The sequence below is a fragment of the Cryptomeria japonica genome, chromosome 3 (assembly GCF_030272615.1).
Source record: "Cryptomeria japonica chromosome 3, Sugi_1.0, whole genome shotgun sequence".
Lineage (NCBI taxonomy): Eukaryota > Viridiplantae > Streptophyta > Pinopsida > Cupressales > Cupressaceae > Cryptomeria > Cryptomeria japonica.
This window is the reverse complement of record NC_081407.1, coordinates 354,799,739-354,819,579: the sequence shown is the minus strand read 5'-3', so window position 1 is coordinate 354,819,579 and position 19,841 is coordinate 354,799,739. Positions and strand designations below refer to the sequence as shown.

At 39.1% G+C, this 19,841-nt stretch overlaps 1 protein-coding gene across 1 annotated transcript in view; it reads left to right on the top strand.

Moving 5' to 3' along the window:
* Positions 1 to 6,315: 6,315 nt before the first annotated feature.
* LOC131079996 (uncharacterized) overlaps positions 6,316 to 19,841 on the top strand; it is a 228,909-nt gene continuing 215,383 nt past the window's right edge. The window contains exons 1-3 of the mRNA XM_058018045.1: positions 6,316 to 6,580; positions 6,658 to 6,716; positions 6,783 to 6,823. Coding sequence (XP_057874028.1) covers positions 6,494 to 6,580; positions 6,658 to 6,716; positions 6,783 to 6,823 — 187 coding nt within the window. The 5' untranslated portion in view covers positions 6,316 to 6,493. The remainder of the gene's footprint in view (positions 6,581 to 6,657; positions 6,717 to 6,782; positions 6,824 to 19,841) is intronic.

Sequence of the window (19,841 nt, the reverse complement as noted above, 5' to 3'; positions counted from 1 at the left end):
AGATGGATGTGACAAGTGTGCTCTTGCATGGTGATCTTCATGAGTAGATTTATATGGAGTAGCCACTAGACTTTGTTGAGGAATCTTCATTTGTTTTACAAGATTTGTATTTCATTGCATGGTCTCAACCAAGCCCCTTAGGCTTGGTATGAGAAGGTGGACACTTTTATGCTCTCTTATGGTTTCTCACATTGTCATTATAATCCCATAGTTTACACTCGACACCAGGAGGGTGATCTTTTTGATATTGGTGTTGTATGTGGATGATTTGATTCTTACAAGCAAATCTCCTTCAATGTATAGAGTGTTTAGATCCCATTGATGAAGTAGTTCAACATGATAGACCTTGGCGTTTTGCATTATTTCCTTGTCTTTAGGTCATTCAATCTTTAGATGGGATTTTCATTTGTCAGCAAAAGCATGCTCTTGACATTCTTCGAGGATTTGGCATGCTTGATTGCAAGCCTGCTTCCACACCATTTTAGTTAGGTATTGCGTTGTTTTCCACTTGTTCTTCTCCTTCAATTAATGCTACATTATATAGGTTGTTGGTTGCCATTCTTTTTTACTTGACACACACTAGTATTAATCTTTCCTTTGTGGTTGGTCTCATATCTCGTTTCTCTCACGATCCACGTGAGAGTCATTAGAAGAATGCATTAGAAGCTCAAAGAAAAGTTGTAGAAGAATGACTACATGCATCGATGTACATGAATGCTAACCTATGCAAGAAAATAAAAATGTATGGAAAAGAATGCAAAATACAAGAGCTACATAGTGATTTTATATAGAACTAGGGAGATGATGGAGGCGGTCAATCTAACTGATATGGAGTTACCACAAATAGCCTAAAAATAGTAAATACTCCTCCCTTTAGGATGGTGACACCGAGAAACACCTTATCTCCAAGTTATTACTTAATTAAAAATTATTGTATTAACCTAAGAAAGCTTATAAAAGTGTAGGAAAAACCTAGGACAAAGGGAAAATAAATATCTCACTAGGGAAGTAAAAACCTACACTAACACTTTGGTTTTTTCTAATACAAATAAAATACAAGCATGTTATGGTTGAGTAGTGAATAGTCTAAACTTGATTACTACTAAGCCACCAAGCAATAACACAAGTGTGTTATAATGCACCTGTGCTATGTCCTAGATGGACACAACTCCCATTTATTTTCACATGCCCATAAAATTTGATATATATTGGCCACTAAGACTTGATGCAAAAATAAATTCTCACCTTTCAACTATATAATTGTATAGTTGCAAGATTAGAAAAATAAAAAATATATAAAAATTAAATAAAAAAATCCTATAGAATATATAAATTATATATAGAGGGTACAAGTTCTAAAAACTCTTATGCATCCTCTAATAACCATAACAACATGGAAGTAGGGGACTGATGACTAATATGGGGTTTCAACCCTTGCTAGACCCTAGTCAATACCTAGGTAGTGGGCTTAGCCTTCAACCCTAGCCCCTAATCATGCAAGACCAAGTTTATCCCTCCACAAGATTTTCTTTTAAACTTCAAATTTTAAAGGTTTAAACAAATAAAAATCTTGGATTGGGTCCATCACCAAATCCCCACTCGAGAGCCCAATGATACCATCCTAATACATATTACATGGATAGGGTCTTTTGTGCGCCCTTCTAGCGGTGTTTTTTTCCCATAAGGTGTGACTTTCATATACACTATCGATTTTTAGGCTTATTTTGGGGGTCAAAATTCTCTTTTTGAGCACTCTATAATGGTATAAGTTTGTTCACAAATTTTTATGTTTGTTATAATTTAGTCCTTAGAGCTAAGATTGCTTCAAAGAGATTAATAAATGATTCCTTGAGCTTCTGTAACTGGATTTTGGATTAATAAACAATGGAGAGAATTGATAGCTTATTACACATTGGATTAAGTGTTTTTTCACTTGGACATGAGCAAAGAGAAATGCGTGTGTATTTAAGTATTTCTAGGAGCCTAAGTTTCAAGGTGTGATTAAAAGAATTAATAAATGAATTAATCAAATAATAAAAAATATTTAATTAATGTCGATAGGAAATAAATGAATGGATTAATTATGTTGAAATCATATTACACTTACATATAGATGCAAAAACCTCCATCAATAAGAACCAAAAGCATTTGATTTGACGTATTTGTGACACTTAAATGCATGAAAAACAAAAAAAGAAATATTACATTGTTTTTTAAAATAGTGTTTGGTAAACTTTTTAACATGCTTGGTGACATTGGCATGACATGCCCTCCGATCCTCAGAGGGGTTTGAACCTTGGTGGCCACGATAATAACACTTAACCAACGCAGGAAGAACCTCATTTCTATATTATTGTAAATATATAAATATATAATATAATAAAACAATAATACATAATAATATTATTAACATATTAACATATCATTGTTTGAGTTGTTTGACAGAGTGTAATTGTCATTGTAAAAATAAGGCTAGGGTCTTGTTGTGACGTTTTCACACATCGCCCCATTGCAAATGGGGACCCCCTACATTTTAGGCCCTTCTGGTCTTTTGGCTTTGTTTTTGGGGTCTTTTTGCAACAGTCTCGTTAGTCTCTCTGCTTTGCAAGTGTTTGGGGGTCATATTGGTCAAGTCTGCCTTTTGTTTGAGCAAATTCGGCTAAGTCTAGGGCCTGTTTTGTCTTTTTTTGGATTTATGCCTTTTGTCCTAGATTTTAGGGGTTTCTGTTAGGGTTTTGAAGAAACTGAACATACAACTGGAATCAGGACACTTCAAGGAACCTCCCAGTAAAATTTGAGCCCAAACGGAGCAACTTTCTATTTTTAGAAAGTCCCTATTTTTTAGGGATTTTTTCGAGTCCCGGAATGTCGTCATTTTGCCAAAAATCAAACTAACTATTTTTAGTAATTTCTATTTTTAGTAAGTTTCTATTTATAGTAAGTCACTCCTGCACCCAGTCTAGGGATCTAACGCTGACACCTTGAAAGTTTCTATTTTTGGAAAGTCAGTACTGGCAGGGTCAATCAAACAAGGCGACAAAGATCAGAAGTTCGCAGACATTTCTAATTCTGGAAAGTCAGACATCAGACAAAGAAAGCCAGAAATGGGTCAAGTGCTGGAAATCCATGCCTAAAATGGAAAGCTCAGGAAAACACTTCAAAATCTCAGGAGGTCAAAATATTCTAAGTCTGGGAGATTAAATGATTGAAAAATCCATGAATCCATGGCAAGAGAAAAAAAATCCGCCCAAATGTGCAGTTGGGCGCCAAAATGGGATTCCCGTGGAGAGAAGGAAAATTCATGAATCCATGGCAAGAGAAAAAATCCGCCCAAATGTGCAGTTGGGCACCAAAATGGGATTCCCGTGGAGAGAAGGAAAATCCATGAATCCCTGGCCAAAGCAAAAATCTGCCCAAATGTGGAATTGGGTGCCAAAATGGTATTCCCAAGGACAGGAGGAGAATCCATGAATCCCTGGATAGAGCAAAATTGCGCCCAAGTTTGCAGTTAGGCGCTAGAATGAAAAAGCCAAGGAGAGAAGGAAATTTCCATGAATACTTCTCCTAGTCAAAATTGCACCCAGGTATGAGCTTGGGCACCAAAATGAAGATCCCAGGGATTCACAAAGAATTCCATGAATCCTTCTCCAAGTGAAAATTCCGCCCAAGTAAGGTGGAAGGCGCCAAAACAGGATGTCCAAGGATAACAAAGAAAAGATGAAATTCCTTGGCCAAGTGAAAATTCCGCCCAAGTATGCAGTTGGGTGCCAAAATGGGGCAGGCAAGGATAGATGGATAAATTTCATGAATCCTCCACATAGAGAAAATTCCACCCAAGCTAGAAGTTGAAATTTTTCCTAACGGATAGAATCCAAGGAGTCAAGGAGGAATAGAAAGTAAAATTCCCCTCGGGCAAATTTTTTGAATTTTCTATTTTTAGACACCGAATCTCGTCGGAATGAGGAAATTGTCATAGATTCGGAATCGTGGCAGAATTCTCCATCCAATGAACCTGGCTCCTAAATTTTAGGAGCATCCCTAAAAAATAGGGATGTTGAAAATAAGACATGGACAATTCACAAAACAATGAATGCCTTCCTTAGGGGGAATTTCCGCCCCGACCTTGTGTAGGGCGCTAGAATGAACAGTGCATAAAGAGATGAATTCCTTCATCGGGGAAGAATTGCACCCAAGAAGAAGAAATTCCAGGAAAGGTGAAAAATTGAAGAAATTCCAGGAAAGGTGAAAAATTGAAGAAATTCCAAGAAAGATGAAAAATTGAAGAAATTCCAGGAAAGGTGAAAAATTGACTAAGTGTTTGAAATTTCTTCCTTCAGGACATAGTTCTTGGAAATCATGAAAATTGGCTAAGGTATGAAGAATTTCCTTCCTCAGGATAAGGAACGAATTTCCTTCCAAAGGAGAATTCCTCCACAACAAGAAATCACACCCAAGGATGAATTGAAGATAAAATTTCTAAGGCAAGGAAGGAATCAACGATGAACTAAACAAGAAATTTCCTCCCTAGGGAAAAATTTGAAAAATCCATTTTTAGGGCTCAAATGACCTCCAAATTTAGAAATTTTTGAAGATAAGGATACATGAGAGAATTCTCTCTCTCTTGGACCAAAACCCTAAAATTGTGGAAATTCCTTAAAAATAGGAGATGGTGGAGAATTGTTGAAAATCTCCTCTAGAGCAAGGAGAGTTAGAGAAACTTCAAGAAAAATTCTTCATGGATCAAATTCTTCTCTCCTGAAGTTTTCTCTCTCCAAGGTTTTCTCGCCAAGTGGTAGCCGAGTCAACAGACGCTGAATTAATGAAGCATCTCTTTGCATGCAACCGTCACATTTATGAATTTATGGTAGATTCCTTTTGCATGCAACTGTCACGTTCAAGAGATGATGGTGCATTTATGGCATCATGGGCAATTTTTTGCATGAGGGTACATTCATTGCATGGTGGGCACTTTTTAAAAGTAATGGTTAATTAATGTTTTATGGGTGCCATTTTCGGCAAGATTGTAATTAATTGTATATGGGCTTTATGGGGTATTTATTGCTGATTCCCACCTTGTTGCATCTTGAGTGGGGAATCTTCTTGGGCAAACCCTAATTAGGGTTTTGCATGTAGCCAGGGCTTGAAGCCTATATAAAGGGGTGACCCCCCTCATTTGTAACGGGGGAGGGAGCTTTGTCTGAAATTGTTGCGATAAGTTTTGAGATAATAATAGTGAAACATTGTTCTCTGATGGTGTCCACTTAAATTATTTTTTCAAAGCTTGCATGGTTTCACCTTCCTCACTTAGAGTAGAAGTAGTATAGTGCTTTGATTTCAATGGAGAATGTAATGGTGTTTGATGAATTTCCATGGTTCATACTTTTTGCATCTTGCTGATTGTAAGTTGCAGTGTAAAGTTAGCCCAAACCCCCTGAATTTGCGCTAAGTTTGATTGTGGATGGTCATTTGGATTGCGCTGTTTTTGGGTATTCAAATGTACTTTCTCGATTTGAAAATCCTCTAGCACCCCCAGAAGATTGCACTGGTTCTTGCGGAGTTGTGGTTGATCTTGGCGAAGCAGAGCTTGGTTTATTTGAAATTTGTCCACCAAAGCATTATTCATCGTTATCACTGCTCTTAGGAGTAGATTTAGATCCTTCTGAACCCTTTCCCTTTTACTTTCAGTTCATTTTAGTCTGTTCGAAGCAACATCATCGCAGAATTGCCATATCCGATGATGGAGTTCCAGCCACAACAGAAAAGTGAAAGAACGATGCAAACGTAAGGCCCCTTGGATTACCAACAATCACATCAGCCAACTGAGTCACGTCCGTAGCATAAAGGAACCTTGGAGTCGATTGTTTGAACTTTTTGCAATCTTAGCATGCAATCGTACTTTGATTAAGAGAGGGTGAAGTGACCATTAGGCAACTTTATTCTGTGTTCGACGCTGTCATAAAAAACATGTCAACAAGTCCCATTGAGGAGGGCTTCCTAAAAGATAGCGCTGAAGCTGAGATTTTTTAAGAATATTTTAAAGCTACTGGTCTAATGAATTTTGTAGTGTTTGTTCAACTTAAAAATTTAAGCTCCTAAATTTAAGAAAGCTAATAGTCTTATAAATTCTAGCTTTGTCTTTATTCTCTATGATAAAAACAAGTTAAAAACATATTTTCACTTAAACAATATACTTAAATGCTCCTAAGATGATAGGATAATTTCTAGCTCCACCCCATGCATTCCTAAGAAATAGAGGCTCCTATTTTATAAAAAAGATTTTAAATAATCCTTTTTCGTTTTATTGGACCTCGTACTCCGTGTATTCCATGGAAATTTACTGTTTTTACAACCGTACAACCGTAACATATAAACATATAATTGTTTGAGTTGTTTGACAGGCATGATTAATTTGAAATTTCAGGCCTGCAATCGAGTGCATTAAAAAGAAGAAAATAGAGGCGTCAACGGAATCTGTTGTATCATAGTAAGAATAATGGCGGCGAGCGAGGAGAGGCTGAGGAGGTGGTTTGAATCCGTGGATGTTAATAAAACGGGCAACATAAACGCTGCACACCTCAAAGTACCCTCTAACCTTTATTCCTTTTCTTGCTGCTCCTCGAGGGGGTGAAATATGAAGGGTAATTATTTGTGTTGCAGGAAGCTCTGGCCGCTGGCAATCTTCATTTCTCAGACTCCGTGGTACAGCAGATGATAAGGTACAACTAATTTGATTTGCCATTCAATATCTCGCTCGTTCCTCACTCACACTTCACTTTGATCAGGATGCACGATGCTGACAGAAACGGGATCATGAGTTTTGAAGGTATAGACCCTTATAATAAACTCCCCAAACCCCATATGAATTACGTATTACTCTTTATTTCTGCATAACCATAACGCCATCTTTTATCTTTAGGTCATCTTTAGCTTAATGTAAAGCAAGAAACATATATTTATTGATTGGAAGCTTCTTGTGAGAACAAAAGCAACAAAATTCAGAAGCATCACAAAGCCTAGCCTGCCACAACACCATTTAACATGCCCAATTTACTTGCCAAGAGCTTATATGCAATCAGCTCTAGCATCCACGATGCACGTTAATCCTTCAATGTAGTATGTTGTTAAATCCGTTTATTTACTACCACTGTGCCAATAGTTTTGATTATGATTATCTTTTAGTTCAATTGGCTGCAGGCATACTTAGATCTGATACAGAAACTCATGTTCGCGTATCACTTTTTGAGAGTATCTTATGCAATCGTACTTTGTAATATTAAACTATATTTATTGCATTTTTATTGAACCCATAGGAGGTAAACCTAGTAGAGCAGTGTTAGTATTTTAATTCACACCTTTCAATGTTACACAAAACATAATAATGTATATTGTAAATTGCTCAAAATGTAAGGGAAAGCTCCCTTTAACATAGAATACAAACAAACTTAACAAAAACTTTTATTTTTATTTTTTCAATCTAGAAGTACAAAGTGATTTTAACACATTTGCATTAAATTAGAAGTGTTATGTGTAAAAGTTCTTAATTTCAGAATCATATCTGACATAACTGAAGATTACATATAATTTCCAATTAAATTTAGGGATTGAAAATTATAAACGGAACAAGATAGGATTGGATATAAACACGTAGACCCTGAGTTAAATATTAAGGTTGTGTAGAAATCCACAGCACTTCCTCGAATAATCTCAACATATAAAATTTGCTATTAAATTATTAAAAGCATTTAACTCGCAACACAAACAACTTCAAAGATGATTAGTTGTGAACAACAATTTCCACAATAGGCAAACTTGAAAATCACTATTAGTCATCTAAATGCAAATGACACTTATTTATGCTGTTTACAAAGCATTGCTTGGAAATTAGTGAAGGAAATTAGGTACTAATTGAACTTCTACCCGAAGGATAGCTTGCTTGCATGAATGCAAACTTTATAACAAATCATCATAGCCACTAAAAACAAATCATGCAACTTATTAGTTAAACTAATGTTTGGGGTTATTTTAAAAACAAGTAACAAATTTATTCAAAATTCACATCATTTGTATGAAAAAGATCTAAGAATATTCTTTTCTTAAAAATAAAATTCTCTTTTCAAAAAGCACACTTAAGCCAAAAGTAATGACTTATTCTCTAACTTTTCTAGAATCTTCTACTGCAACACTTTTCTGAAGCTCTCAAGAAATTGATCCACTTTGATTTCCGCCTATACTGATATTGAATACATATACAAGAGCAACCTCAGCTTCTGAAATAATTTTTTAAAAATTTCCCAACTCCTTTTCTCTTTCCCAAAGATGAAAAACAATCCCTTCCAAATTGTACATTTCATCTACTTGCAAATTTTTTCTAAAACCCTCTTTGATCAATTGCTGAAATTGTCTCTGTACTTCATCAATATCAAAATTAATTCCTCTCTCATTAGTATATTTAGTATTTACTTGAAATAAAAGCAATGAATCTAGAGATGAACTTTTTTACTAAAACCGACTTATTCTTTTATTCTATATAAAAGGATGAAGCCTTGTTCAGAGTTCTCATGAGAAACAAATACCGTTTTTTCCACGTAAAAATATTTTCTTGTTATTTTTTACTCCATTTTGAACCTCTATTTGCTTAAGTTTTCTATCCATATCCTCATAAAAAGGATGGTCATCTATCTCATATGTTTGAATATCATCATTTTTCAAAATAATTTTCTTTGCCCTTGCCATCAATCGATACAAATTCTTTGGTGCCTTTGATCCTTGCTGACATATGCCATCTAACCAGTTTCCCAAGTTTTTCCCATAATCAACCAACTGATCTAGGTATTTTTAATATTGGTGGACTCCAAAACTTGCAATACAAACAAGCTTGTTGTTGGTGAAGGTTGTAAGAGATAAGTTATGTATTCTCGAAGTTGTCTAATTTTTAACTTTCAAAACTGTTTTGTCTTCACTATCTTTTATTATTCTTCCTTTGTCATATTTTCTATGATAATTTCCAATATGTTGACATCTCCTTAATGAGTACTTGAGCCAAAATTTGTCTTTACAACTTGAATATCAACAACTTGCACATCCTGATCACTTTTATTCGACGGAAGCATATTTGTTTTAGCAGTGATATGCCCTTCCTAACTTTTTATCAATCCTGTTTGCCTTTACGCGTTCTTCTTTTACTCATCTTTAACCAAACTAGGCACAATACTGAAATTAAGAGGTAGTGTTATCATTACCCTTCTTCTTTTGATTAAATATGTGCGAATCCATCTGGAAGTACTTGCAACAAGCCTTGTAATTCCTCTCTCTATGGTCGATACTTCTTCAAATTGTTTTGGTGAAATGTTTGAATTAGAAACAAGAGGGCCAATTTCTAATTGAATTAGTGCTGAAGATGAAGCAACCAAAACCTCTTAATCGGAATTTGGAGGTGTAATAACCATCCTCAATATTTTTTTGAATACATGCTAGCTCTCAGCCGAAATGAAAGTTTATCGCAACTTCCTTCCTACATTTTGATCACTCAGATCCCCGAAAGGCCAAGTTGAGAGCTTATGGTGTTCCAAAATTACAATAAACTGAAAGTAAAACTACTAAAAGGAAAGCATTAGGTGGCAAGCCGGTCAAACTACTTATTCAGTGGGATGCATATATAGTACATGGAAATCTTATGCAGTGGAGTGGTGAGCGAGGGGCACATCCACTCATTCAACAGGAAAGCTTATCCAAACTAAAACTAAATAACAACTTGGGCACACCCACTTGCAGTTGGAAAGCTTATGCAAACTTAACTGAAAATCAAGCTCGTTCTACTTGTCTAGTGGTGGGTGATTAGAATGAACTGCTTATTCAGCGGGATAAGTATTAGCAAATAAAACCAAAATAACTAAAATATACCTTCCCAATATTGCTTCACAATTCTTGAAAATAATTCTTTGTTTATGCTCTTGGTAGCTTGATATATATATTTTTTATTTCCTATTTTTCAAATTTGAATAATCAATAATTTTACACTTATCTGCCAATGTCAGTAACAGCACCACACTATTTTCTAGCAGCGTCGTACCATTTTAGTTGTCATAGCAGTTTCTGCAACCCTTGTTTTTAGCCTGTGCCAAAATCAGACGTATCCTTTGATCTGTACAGTAGTATCTTATCATTTCCAAGTCTGATCCATACAACTGTATGGCTCTAGTGACTGTACTTTGCTAAGATAAATTAATATATATAGAACCCATAATTATAGATCTGTTCATTGCTGCTAACAAGTGATTTAATTGCTGATTATTATGACATTCATCATTAATTATTGCCATTAAGTTCAAATCTGCCTGCATAGTTAATTTATAATCCATGTTGGAGCAATACACAAGGGTTTCATACATTTCCAACTGTCATAATAAATTCGTTACTTTTCAGCATTTGAGGGTTTCATAAATTCATATCAGCTTGTGGGGATTGAATCCGTTGTTTAGAGTTGAGTATTTTGTTTTATGAGGGTTTGCAAATTGTCTTACATTGCTGATCAGCATTAATTTCATCAGGGTCAGCACCTACATTTGTTTTTTTTTACCATTCCAGCTTGTACATGTCTGAAAATTCGTCTATTTCCTGAGGTTTTCTGATGGGGGACACTATAGATAAAACAAAAAATAGAGTGAGACATCGAACACAGTCACAAAGGGAATATGCACTCAAAACAAGGTCACTAGGACATAAGCATAGTGGGAAGAACATGACCATCTTTCCTATGGTTGCAAACTTGCAACTATTGTATTTATTTGCTGGCTACTGCATTGCATGTCCAAAATAGGGGCCTTGAGGATTATCTAGAAGAAATAACCAGATGGAGGGGTATCTGTTGCCACTTGCCAGTTATCTAGAATTTTTTATTCTCCCATAATCAGAAGTTGTTTGGCTGTCTTAAATGGAAAATATCCGTTAATCATCCAACTTTGAAAAGAATTGCATAGATGATTCATGAGAAAAATAAAATCTACAAGGTCCAGATGCACCTTCCAAGCACACACTTTCAAGACTAAATTGAATTTTCATGGCTTTAACCTCTTGGGACATTATTCAACCGACTGTTCCATGTTTTAGCACCAAGGAACTCAGTAATGGTGTTCATTATTGTACTCATTTTTTTTTTTTTTTGATCTGTGATGTCTTTTTTATATTTGAGTTTCTAACCAGTGGGGGTCACAGATGGGGGACCCCCTCCCTGTGGTTATAGTATTATATGAGTTATTAACACCTCATCCTTATCGTTTCATTCTTTCACTCCTTGTCACTCCATTCATCTTCTTATAACTCCCACACCTTATCTCTCCACATGTTCACCTTATGCCTCCACAACCACGAGCGAGCACCCCCTTATCACTCCGCCAATTGCGGCTCCTCCTTATCTCTCCATCCGCGAAGCTCGGGCCTCCTTATCTCTCCATTAAGTTCCCTTATCACTCCATCCTCGCCTAATCAGCCCGGGGACCACAGTTTGACAGGGCATTAACACCCTAGCATTGACCGTGTGCCAAGCGACCTACTTGCCAGAGCCGGGGACCACCGAAGTCAGCAGGGAATCCACGTACACTGTACACTGTGCCTGAGTTGGAGAGGCATTAGCACCTCCCACACGTCCAATACTGCATCCTCTGTGCTAAGCCTGGGCGCTGAAGCATCTGGCAGAGAGAGTTCTAGCCGAAACTCCAACACAAGATGTCTTAAACAAGAGGCGCTCAGCATACCGCTGCGGTGTCGGTTCAACCCATTATTATACTCATTATTGCCCACAAAGCTTTGCTCTCCAATCTTCAATGGCACAACTTTCTCAAAGGCTCCTCAAAAGGTCTGATTACACTTTATGTTGGGATGATCCAGTCTTTGTTTACATATTTGGACTCAACAGACCAAAAAATTTCTGACTTGGCAAAACTTGACAACTTACTAAATACTTAAATTTCTTAAAAAAATATAATTTAGTTGCAAAATACAATTAGAAAATGCATCAATTGAGTTTGGTGGGGTTCTAGTTGCAGTCATTTCATCATTTATAGAAGGCAAAAAACATTGTTTTTTCAATTGTGAAAATCACATTTTTTCCACATTGTCTTGATGTTTTTGCTACATCATTCCTACATGTCGTATGTTTTTCATGTAGACTTGGCAATTACTTGCAATTAACTTGCCACCTAACTCATGAAGACTTGTCAAAGACTTTGCCTCATAACTTGGTGAGTTAAGCTTGAAAAAATTTGTTTTTGTGAAATTCTTGCAATTACTTGCTGAGTAGTTAAACTCTGGATTGAGCAATACTTATATATTTTTTCCTCCTTCAGTCTCCTTTATATTGCCATCTTGCGTGAATTGTGGAGTGTCTTGTCCCCTTTCCAAAAAATTGAGTAGACTCAAGGAGTTATCAAGGACTGGGGATTGAAGCTACCGCTTGACCTATGCCAAGGCAAAAGACTAGAGTGGATTCAAAGAGTTGTCAAGGATCAGGGATTGGAGGTACCACCTAACTTGTGCCAAAGCGGAAGGCTGGAGTAGACTTAGGGATATGTTGGGGTTGGGGATCATAGATACTGCTCAACCCATGCCAAAGCGAAAGGGAATGCAAAACCTTGAAACTCCTATTTGGAAGTTTGTAAGGCCTCTAAGGCCAACCTATTATGTAATGTGTTAATTTCAAATTTGGGCCTTGCTGCCAATTTAGTTTTAGGCTGACTAGTTTTGTCATTTGGATTTGCAACATATAAAACTTGGAAAAACATTTCATTTGGGGATCAAGCATGTTATGCCATTTTTATCTTTTGGAACACTTTGTGTTCACGAATTCTTCTATGGATGAAAGCCCATAGGAGATTGTGATCAGTGGACAAAAACCCATTGGTTGTTGGAATCAGAGGGGGAAAACCCTTTTGGTTCTTGGGGCATTTTTACTAAGGGACTGCATTGGAGCTTCAAGGAATAGCAGGATAGTTTAATAATCAATGTGAGTATTGTTTGTTGCAGATTTGTAGTTGTTGTTTGTTATTGTTGTAATTACTGTCATAACAACCCTACTTCTTGTAGTAATTGGAATCATATCAATATAAGAGTTGTTGCAAACTTCTAAGACATTTGTGAAAATTGTCTATGTTAATTTGTTTGTGTTGTTTGGTGTGATTCGTTGATGTTTTCAAAATTTTCATTATCATTGAAAAATCTAAGATAGGATGATATAGTGGTATCAGAGCTAAGATCTTGCTAGTTAGTAGGGTAAATTTTTTTTTTTCTTCTGTTGATGGTCTCAAGTGATAGAGAAAGCCGGTACTTGAAAAGAGAGCAGATGTTGTTAGAACAAAACACTAGTGACACAAAGAAAATGTTGGTAGAAGAAAGAAGGCTCAGTGCTAAAGATAGAGAGAAGATCCTCCAAGAAAATGTAATCAAAATGAATGGGAGGCAAGATGCATTGACTACTCTGATGGTGAAAACGTCAAAAAATCTAAATCAATTGAAGAATGCATAGTTAAATAGAGCAACTTAGGGTGAAGGAAGCACATCAGGAAATGGTAGATATACGGGGCATTCCATTCCAAAACCTTCAAAGTTAATGAATCAAAGAAAGGAAAGAGTTGAAGAAGAAGTTTACGAAGAACCTTATGTTGGCATTGTGTTGTCATTGATGTCAACCGGTATAAGAGATGTTTGTGCAACACTATCATGGAGGAGTACAGGATGACATATCTTTGATATCACCTTTTGTTGCAAAATACCGGTAAGGTAAGGGACAATATGTCATTCAGATGAATGACCACTGGAGTCACCGGTACACAAGCTAGTGTTTGACTTGTGTGGATGAAATGGATAGGTTACCGGTACAGTGTATCATCGGTAAGGAGAGTATGTCAACTGGTAAGTGAAGTGCTGGCAATGAGCAGGATGCTTGGATGTTGTTTGTGATGAAGAGGCAGAATGTTACCTAAATCGCATCAACACCGGAGTAGAAGAATAAATAGGTCACCGGTATGCTGTGTGGATGCAGAACAACAAGACTCCCATTGGATAGAGATGCAGTCACCATGTGAAGAGATGACTGATAGTGAATGTGCCCACACCGGATCACATGTGCCTGTTTGAAGATATGCTGCACAAACAGGGAAGCCACATGAGTGCATTGCAGGATGCAGATGACAAGGTATCACTCCATCGGTAAGTGGAACTTATCTCCTATTATGCATAGTATGCATCATAATTCTGTGAGATAAGGAAGAAGAGGTAAAGGCAGATGTTTGAAGCTGACACTGGATCTACCAGTGAATCAAAGGGATACCTCAAGTGCATGAAATCAGGGATATGCATTGGACTGACATAGAAGGCATGTTATGCCACCGGAACAAAAAAGGAAGAGTAAAGAATTGATGAGTTTTTCAACTTGACAAACCGACTGAGATGATATTCAGTTTGATGATGAAGAAGGCAAAGTGGAGTAGCTGAAAATAGAGAATGAAACCAGCAAGCATATGCTTTAGATGGAAACTATTGAAGGTTGATGACATGGTTTCATCAAGATGGCTACCGGTAAGCATGAGAACCGGTAAGGAAGCAAAGAGGCTAAGAGATGCGCTTCTACCTGATGAGAATGAGCATGCTATGGATAGACATGTTTGGCGACTGGTTAATGTGTTCCACCGACAGTTCAACAAAGAGCAGACATGAAGGTTAACCGATAAAGTGTGAGATGCTGGCAGGGTTAGTGAACCGGCAGAAAAGAAGAACCGGTTGAGTGTTTGGTTGGTGATCTTGTCTGAACCGATACAAAGGTCCAAGCTGGCAGTTGGTCAACAAAGGTGCCACGTGGAGTCAAGGTGGCAGATTTGCATGCAACGGTAGATGGAGTGTGCACCGACAAGGTTGTTGCAGAGTTGGTTGATATTAATGGTAGACCCCGTAAATCATGGGGAGTGTTGCAGAGGTGTGTGGCTACAGGAAGGTCGGACTGAGGTGATCGATGCAGAGTGTCTAGGTGCAGGATGAGGTTGATGATGAAATCTGTGAACCATTAATGGTGATTGATCTTGTGTCTCACCGACTGACTATCCGTGTTTGCTAAACATAGCAAACGTGTTTTTGAAGGCACGTTAATGGCGGTGATTTGCAGATAGCTGTCTGGGAGATCGGATCGGATAAGATCTGATTGGATTTGGTTTGCCTTGAGGTTGGTGAGGAAACCCTAACTGCCTGAGATTTGAATTGGCTTTTGGCGGGAAAACCAGGTTATAAATAAGGAAGCCAAAATCATTGATGGTTGCTGCTGAAGAGGAGAGTGTTGCTTCTGCATATGAGAGCAAATCAGTCAAGTTCTCAACGAGTATCTGAAGAAAGACTGAGTGTGTGCGAGTGTGAGTTAGGTTGAGAGGATCAACTGGGAATGGTGAAGAACCGACAGTCTTCAAGTGAGTCCGTGAGAGAAGTATACTGGTGGTGATCAAACCGGTAGAGAAGAGTTGCAGAAGAGTGCAGCGCAGGCAAAAAGGAACTAGCAAAAGGTAGAACCGGTGAGAACAACCGAGCAGTTGAGAGAAGTGACAACCTGTAGAGAGAACCAACAGATGGAGAGAACCGGTAGAGAAGAAAAAAGGTCGAACCGATAAGGTTGTAGCATGAGATAAGGTTGCTGAAGTGAGAGTAAATCGGCAGAGAGCAGAACCAACAGAGTTCTGAACCAACAGAGAGTAGAACCGGTTGAGAGAGAGAGAGAGAGAACCGACAATGAACTGGACAAGAGGTCTAGTAGAGAGATTTGAGGAAGAGTTACAAAATCCATTTGTAACAAGGCTATTAACTTGTGAACGATTATGTTTTGTATCCACTGAGTTGGAGCTCGGTGCAAGGGTTGGTGCCCTAAATATTGTAATCAGAGATTCATTGTGAGGCTGGATTGGAGCAGTATTCTCCAACAACATTTCTCACCGAGGTTTTTCCCATCTTGGGTTTTCCTCGTATATGCTGGTGTTATGTGATGTCCCTCTTGTGTCAATGCATTTGTGTTTAGTCTTCTCACTAACCGGTAAGTTTGCATTCAGTTAGATTGTCAATCGGTATACTCACATAAGGATAGTTAAAGGGAAAAGTTTGAGAACCACTGATTCACCCCCCTGTCAGTGGTGCACTGTGTCTAACAATTGGTATCAGAGCCTAGGTTCCCAGTCAGATGAGCTTTCTCCAGCTTGGGTAGATTCTGGCTTAAGGACACAATGGTTTGTTTAGTGTCAATCCCTGCTCCAGTTTTTGATGGTTCAAACTATTCCATTTGGAGTTGTAGAATGGAAGTCTAACTACCCTCTCTTGGGTTTGATGTGTGGATGTCTGTTGTAAATGGCTGCCCTAGTAAAGTTAGTCCTCCCATCGATTTAGATGCAGAAAGAAGAAACCAATGCAATGAAGCAGCTATGAAGGCTATACCCTGTGGGCTAACAGATGATGTCTCTTCATAGGTGGACAGATGCAGATCGGCAAAAAGTCTATGGGATAGACTGGAGAAGCTCTATGGAAATGAGCCCACTACTGCAGAATCGACTTGTGATGATGTGATGAGAAATGCATCTCATTTATCTGCAGATGATGAAGGTAGATCTACTAGCAGGCGCAACATTGATGAAGAAGGAACTCACCTCTTCATGGCTCAAGAATCAGAAGACGAGAGGCACACATTTGAGAATGATCATGCAAATCACTCCTATCGGCGAGATGTGTTTGGCAGTGATAGTGAAGGTGAAAAAGAAGAGGAAGCAGAAGTTGATCTTGAAGGAGAGCTTGTAAATGCACTTGAAGACCTCAGTAGAGTAAGAAAAGACTACAAGCTATTCAAGAATGCTGCTATTGTGGAGTAGAACCGGTTGATAAAATGCCTTGAAGAATCTGAGAAATGCATCTCAGAGTTGAAGTCTCACAAGGAAGACACCAAGGAGTGTCGGTGCAGTGATCTAGCCTCTGAGCTAGAAGTAAAAGATAAAGAATATCAGAAGCTGCTTGGAGAAATGGAGGTTCACCGAAATGACCTTGAGAAGTGTCAAGATGAGCTCAAGGTAAGAATCCGGTTTGATGGCAGCAGTGATGCCTTGGACAAGATGTTGAAGAAGCAAAAGCATGCCAAGGACATTGCAGGTTTAGGATGTGGTGCTGGTGAATGCTCCACCAGCAAGAATGTCCCCCACAATGACATTCTGTTTGTCTCCTCAAATGGAGAAAACAGGGGACAAACCTTCACAGTTAGAAATGCTCCCCGGAAGAAGGTTGATCTAAATACAGTCGGTGAAGACTTGCAAACAAGAATGAAGACCGGTGTTGCAAGAAGGAGGAACAATGCAGATGTTAGGGGTCAATAACACATGTTAGGCTGTAGTTGGGATGGGTGTTTATGTTTGGTTATGTTTGAGTCGTCAAGAGGTTCCATTGGGGTAGTTGATAGTTAGTGACGGTTGGCAACTTGGCCAACCGTCGAGTCTAAATATGATTTGGATGGAACCTCAGCAAGGATGGTATTGTACTGGCATATCCTTGGGAATTCAATAAAGATATCATTCTTCTGGTATAGCTGTTTGTTATTGTTACTTATGCTTTGATATATGAATGTTCTGTTACATGACTAGTTGGTACGTGTGGGAAATCCTTGTTTTATCTGTGAGTTTACCAACCTTACATTAAGGTCCAACCAGTTCAAGAGAGTACGGTACCTTCCAGACACATAATACCTTCCGAGCATATAGTAACTTCCAAGCGCTACATAAAACCCTCCAGAGAAAAACAATGGCACACACCCCGGAGAAACAAAAGCTTCCAAAATTCATGGGCGATGGGTCGGAGGATCCCGTACGACATTGTAAGACATGCGTGACCATTTGGGAGGTAAATGGCCAGGATGACCAGGATTACTCGTTGAAGGCATTTCCTGCCACTCTGCGAGGAATAGCAATTGACTGGTATACAGACCTAGATGCCTAGTATAAAATGTCATGGAACAACCTGAAGAAGTCTTTCCAAGAGGATTTCAAACTCATACGGGATGACAATGAAATCGTGGCGGAGATTTACAATACCAAGTAGGGAAAAAGCGAAAGTGTGCGGGCATATAACAGAAGGCTGAGGGAATTGCTTAACAAAATGGAGAACCAGTCGGTTGATGGCCTCAAGAAGAGATGGTTTGTTGAAGGATTGGTAATGTCTCTTAGACGGAAGATGAAGGTGATCCCTCCACCCTCGTATGACGAAGCATACAATCGTGCGATGGATATTGAAAGTGAAAATAAGACATCCCGAGGGAAGTGCCGGGTGAGTGATGGTGACAGTACGGATGAAGACAGCGATGGGGAGTCCAAAACCATGCAAGCACTTCGAAGGGATATGATGAGGATGATGAAAGAACTAAAGACTGACAAAGAAAGTGGCAAGGAAGGAAAGGAACTATGGTACACCGACTGCAAGACAGAAGGGCACACTAAGAAGAGTTGCCCTCGAAAAGCCTTTTGTGACATTTGCCAAGTAATGGGACATTCCATTAAGGAATGCCCATACAACTTGAAAGCATGGAGCACACAAGTGCTCTATGCCCAACCCGACCAAGTCACACAACCAGCGACACCTCCGAAGCCGGTAGCAAACTCTGGCGCCTCTCCTGGGGGGTATCGAAACAACCGGTAGGGTAACAACAGGCCCAATAATAACACGCCGAGGAGTAGAATTCAATACAACGCAAAAGGACGACCCATGATCCAATGCCGGAAATGCAACGAATGGGGTCACTTTGCGCGGGAATGTCAAAATGGAGATGACGTAGGAAGTTTGCTGTGCAAATGGTGCGGTTTGGGGAATCACGAGGACGCAGAGTGTCCAAAGCAAAAAGGGGTGAATATGTTGGAGGTAGAAGAACCGGGGGAAGGCGTATTGGCAATCACAAAATTGCAAAACAAGAAAGCCATGCATCCTGACCCTCGCACGGAGAAGGAAAGACTCCAGGAAGCCAGGGCGGATATTGAGCGGGCGATGGTAGAAGAACGGAGGGCCTCGCACTCAGTTGCCAGTACCCCACTCCGGTCAGGACCGGAGAAAACCATCATTAAGAAGATGTTACAGACCACCTTACCCGTACGGGTATCCGACCTTCTGCAAACCATGCCGCAGTTGAGTATGGCCCTGACAAATGCAGCCGGTGACATCACCGTCATCCAGGAACATCGGACGGCGACAAAACCACCTAGCGCGGCTCCGGTGAAGGAACCTGGTACGGATGCCATGGACCCTATGCTGCTCATGGTAAGCATTGGATGAAAACCTGCCATGGTGATGTACATAATGGGACAGAAGCTCACAAACACCATTGTGGATGGCGGGTCTGGAGTCAACGTGCTATCGGAAGAAACTTGGAGAGGTCTTGGCAAGCCTACTCTCTGGCCACCAACATTCCATCTCGTTGGTGTGGATCAGCACGACATCAAACCCCTCGGGACTATCATGGCACAAAAGGTGGTGATCGGGACACAACAATTCCTTCTGGACTTCGTAGTCATTCCACTGGAGAGAAAAGCATACCACGCCCTCTTGGGAAGGGGATGGTTGATCATGGCCAGAGCCAATCATAGCTGGAAAAAGAATACACTCTCAATCGAGAGTGAAGGTCATAAGTATGTGATTGACTTGAGGAATCAGTCCGTCAGTGAAGAGCTCGTGTCGTCTGACTTCGACTCGGAAGACTCAAATAGATGGGAGTGGGGTTCTGAAGGAGACAGAGGAGGGAGGGAACCCAACGAAGGAGTGCTGGAACTGGACGGATGCTCTGAAGATGGAACTAGTTCGCT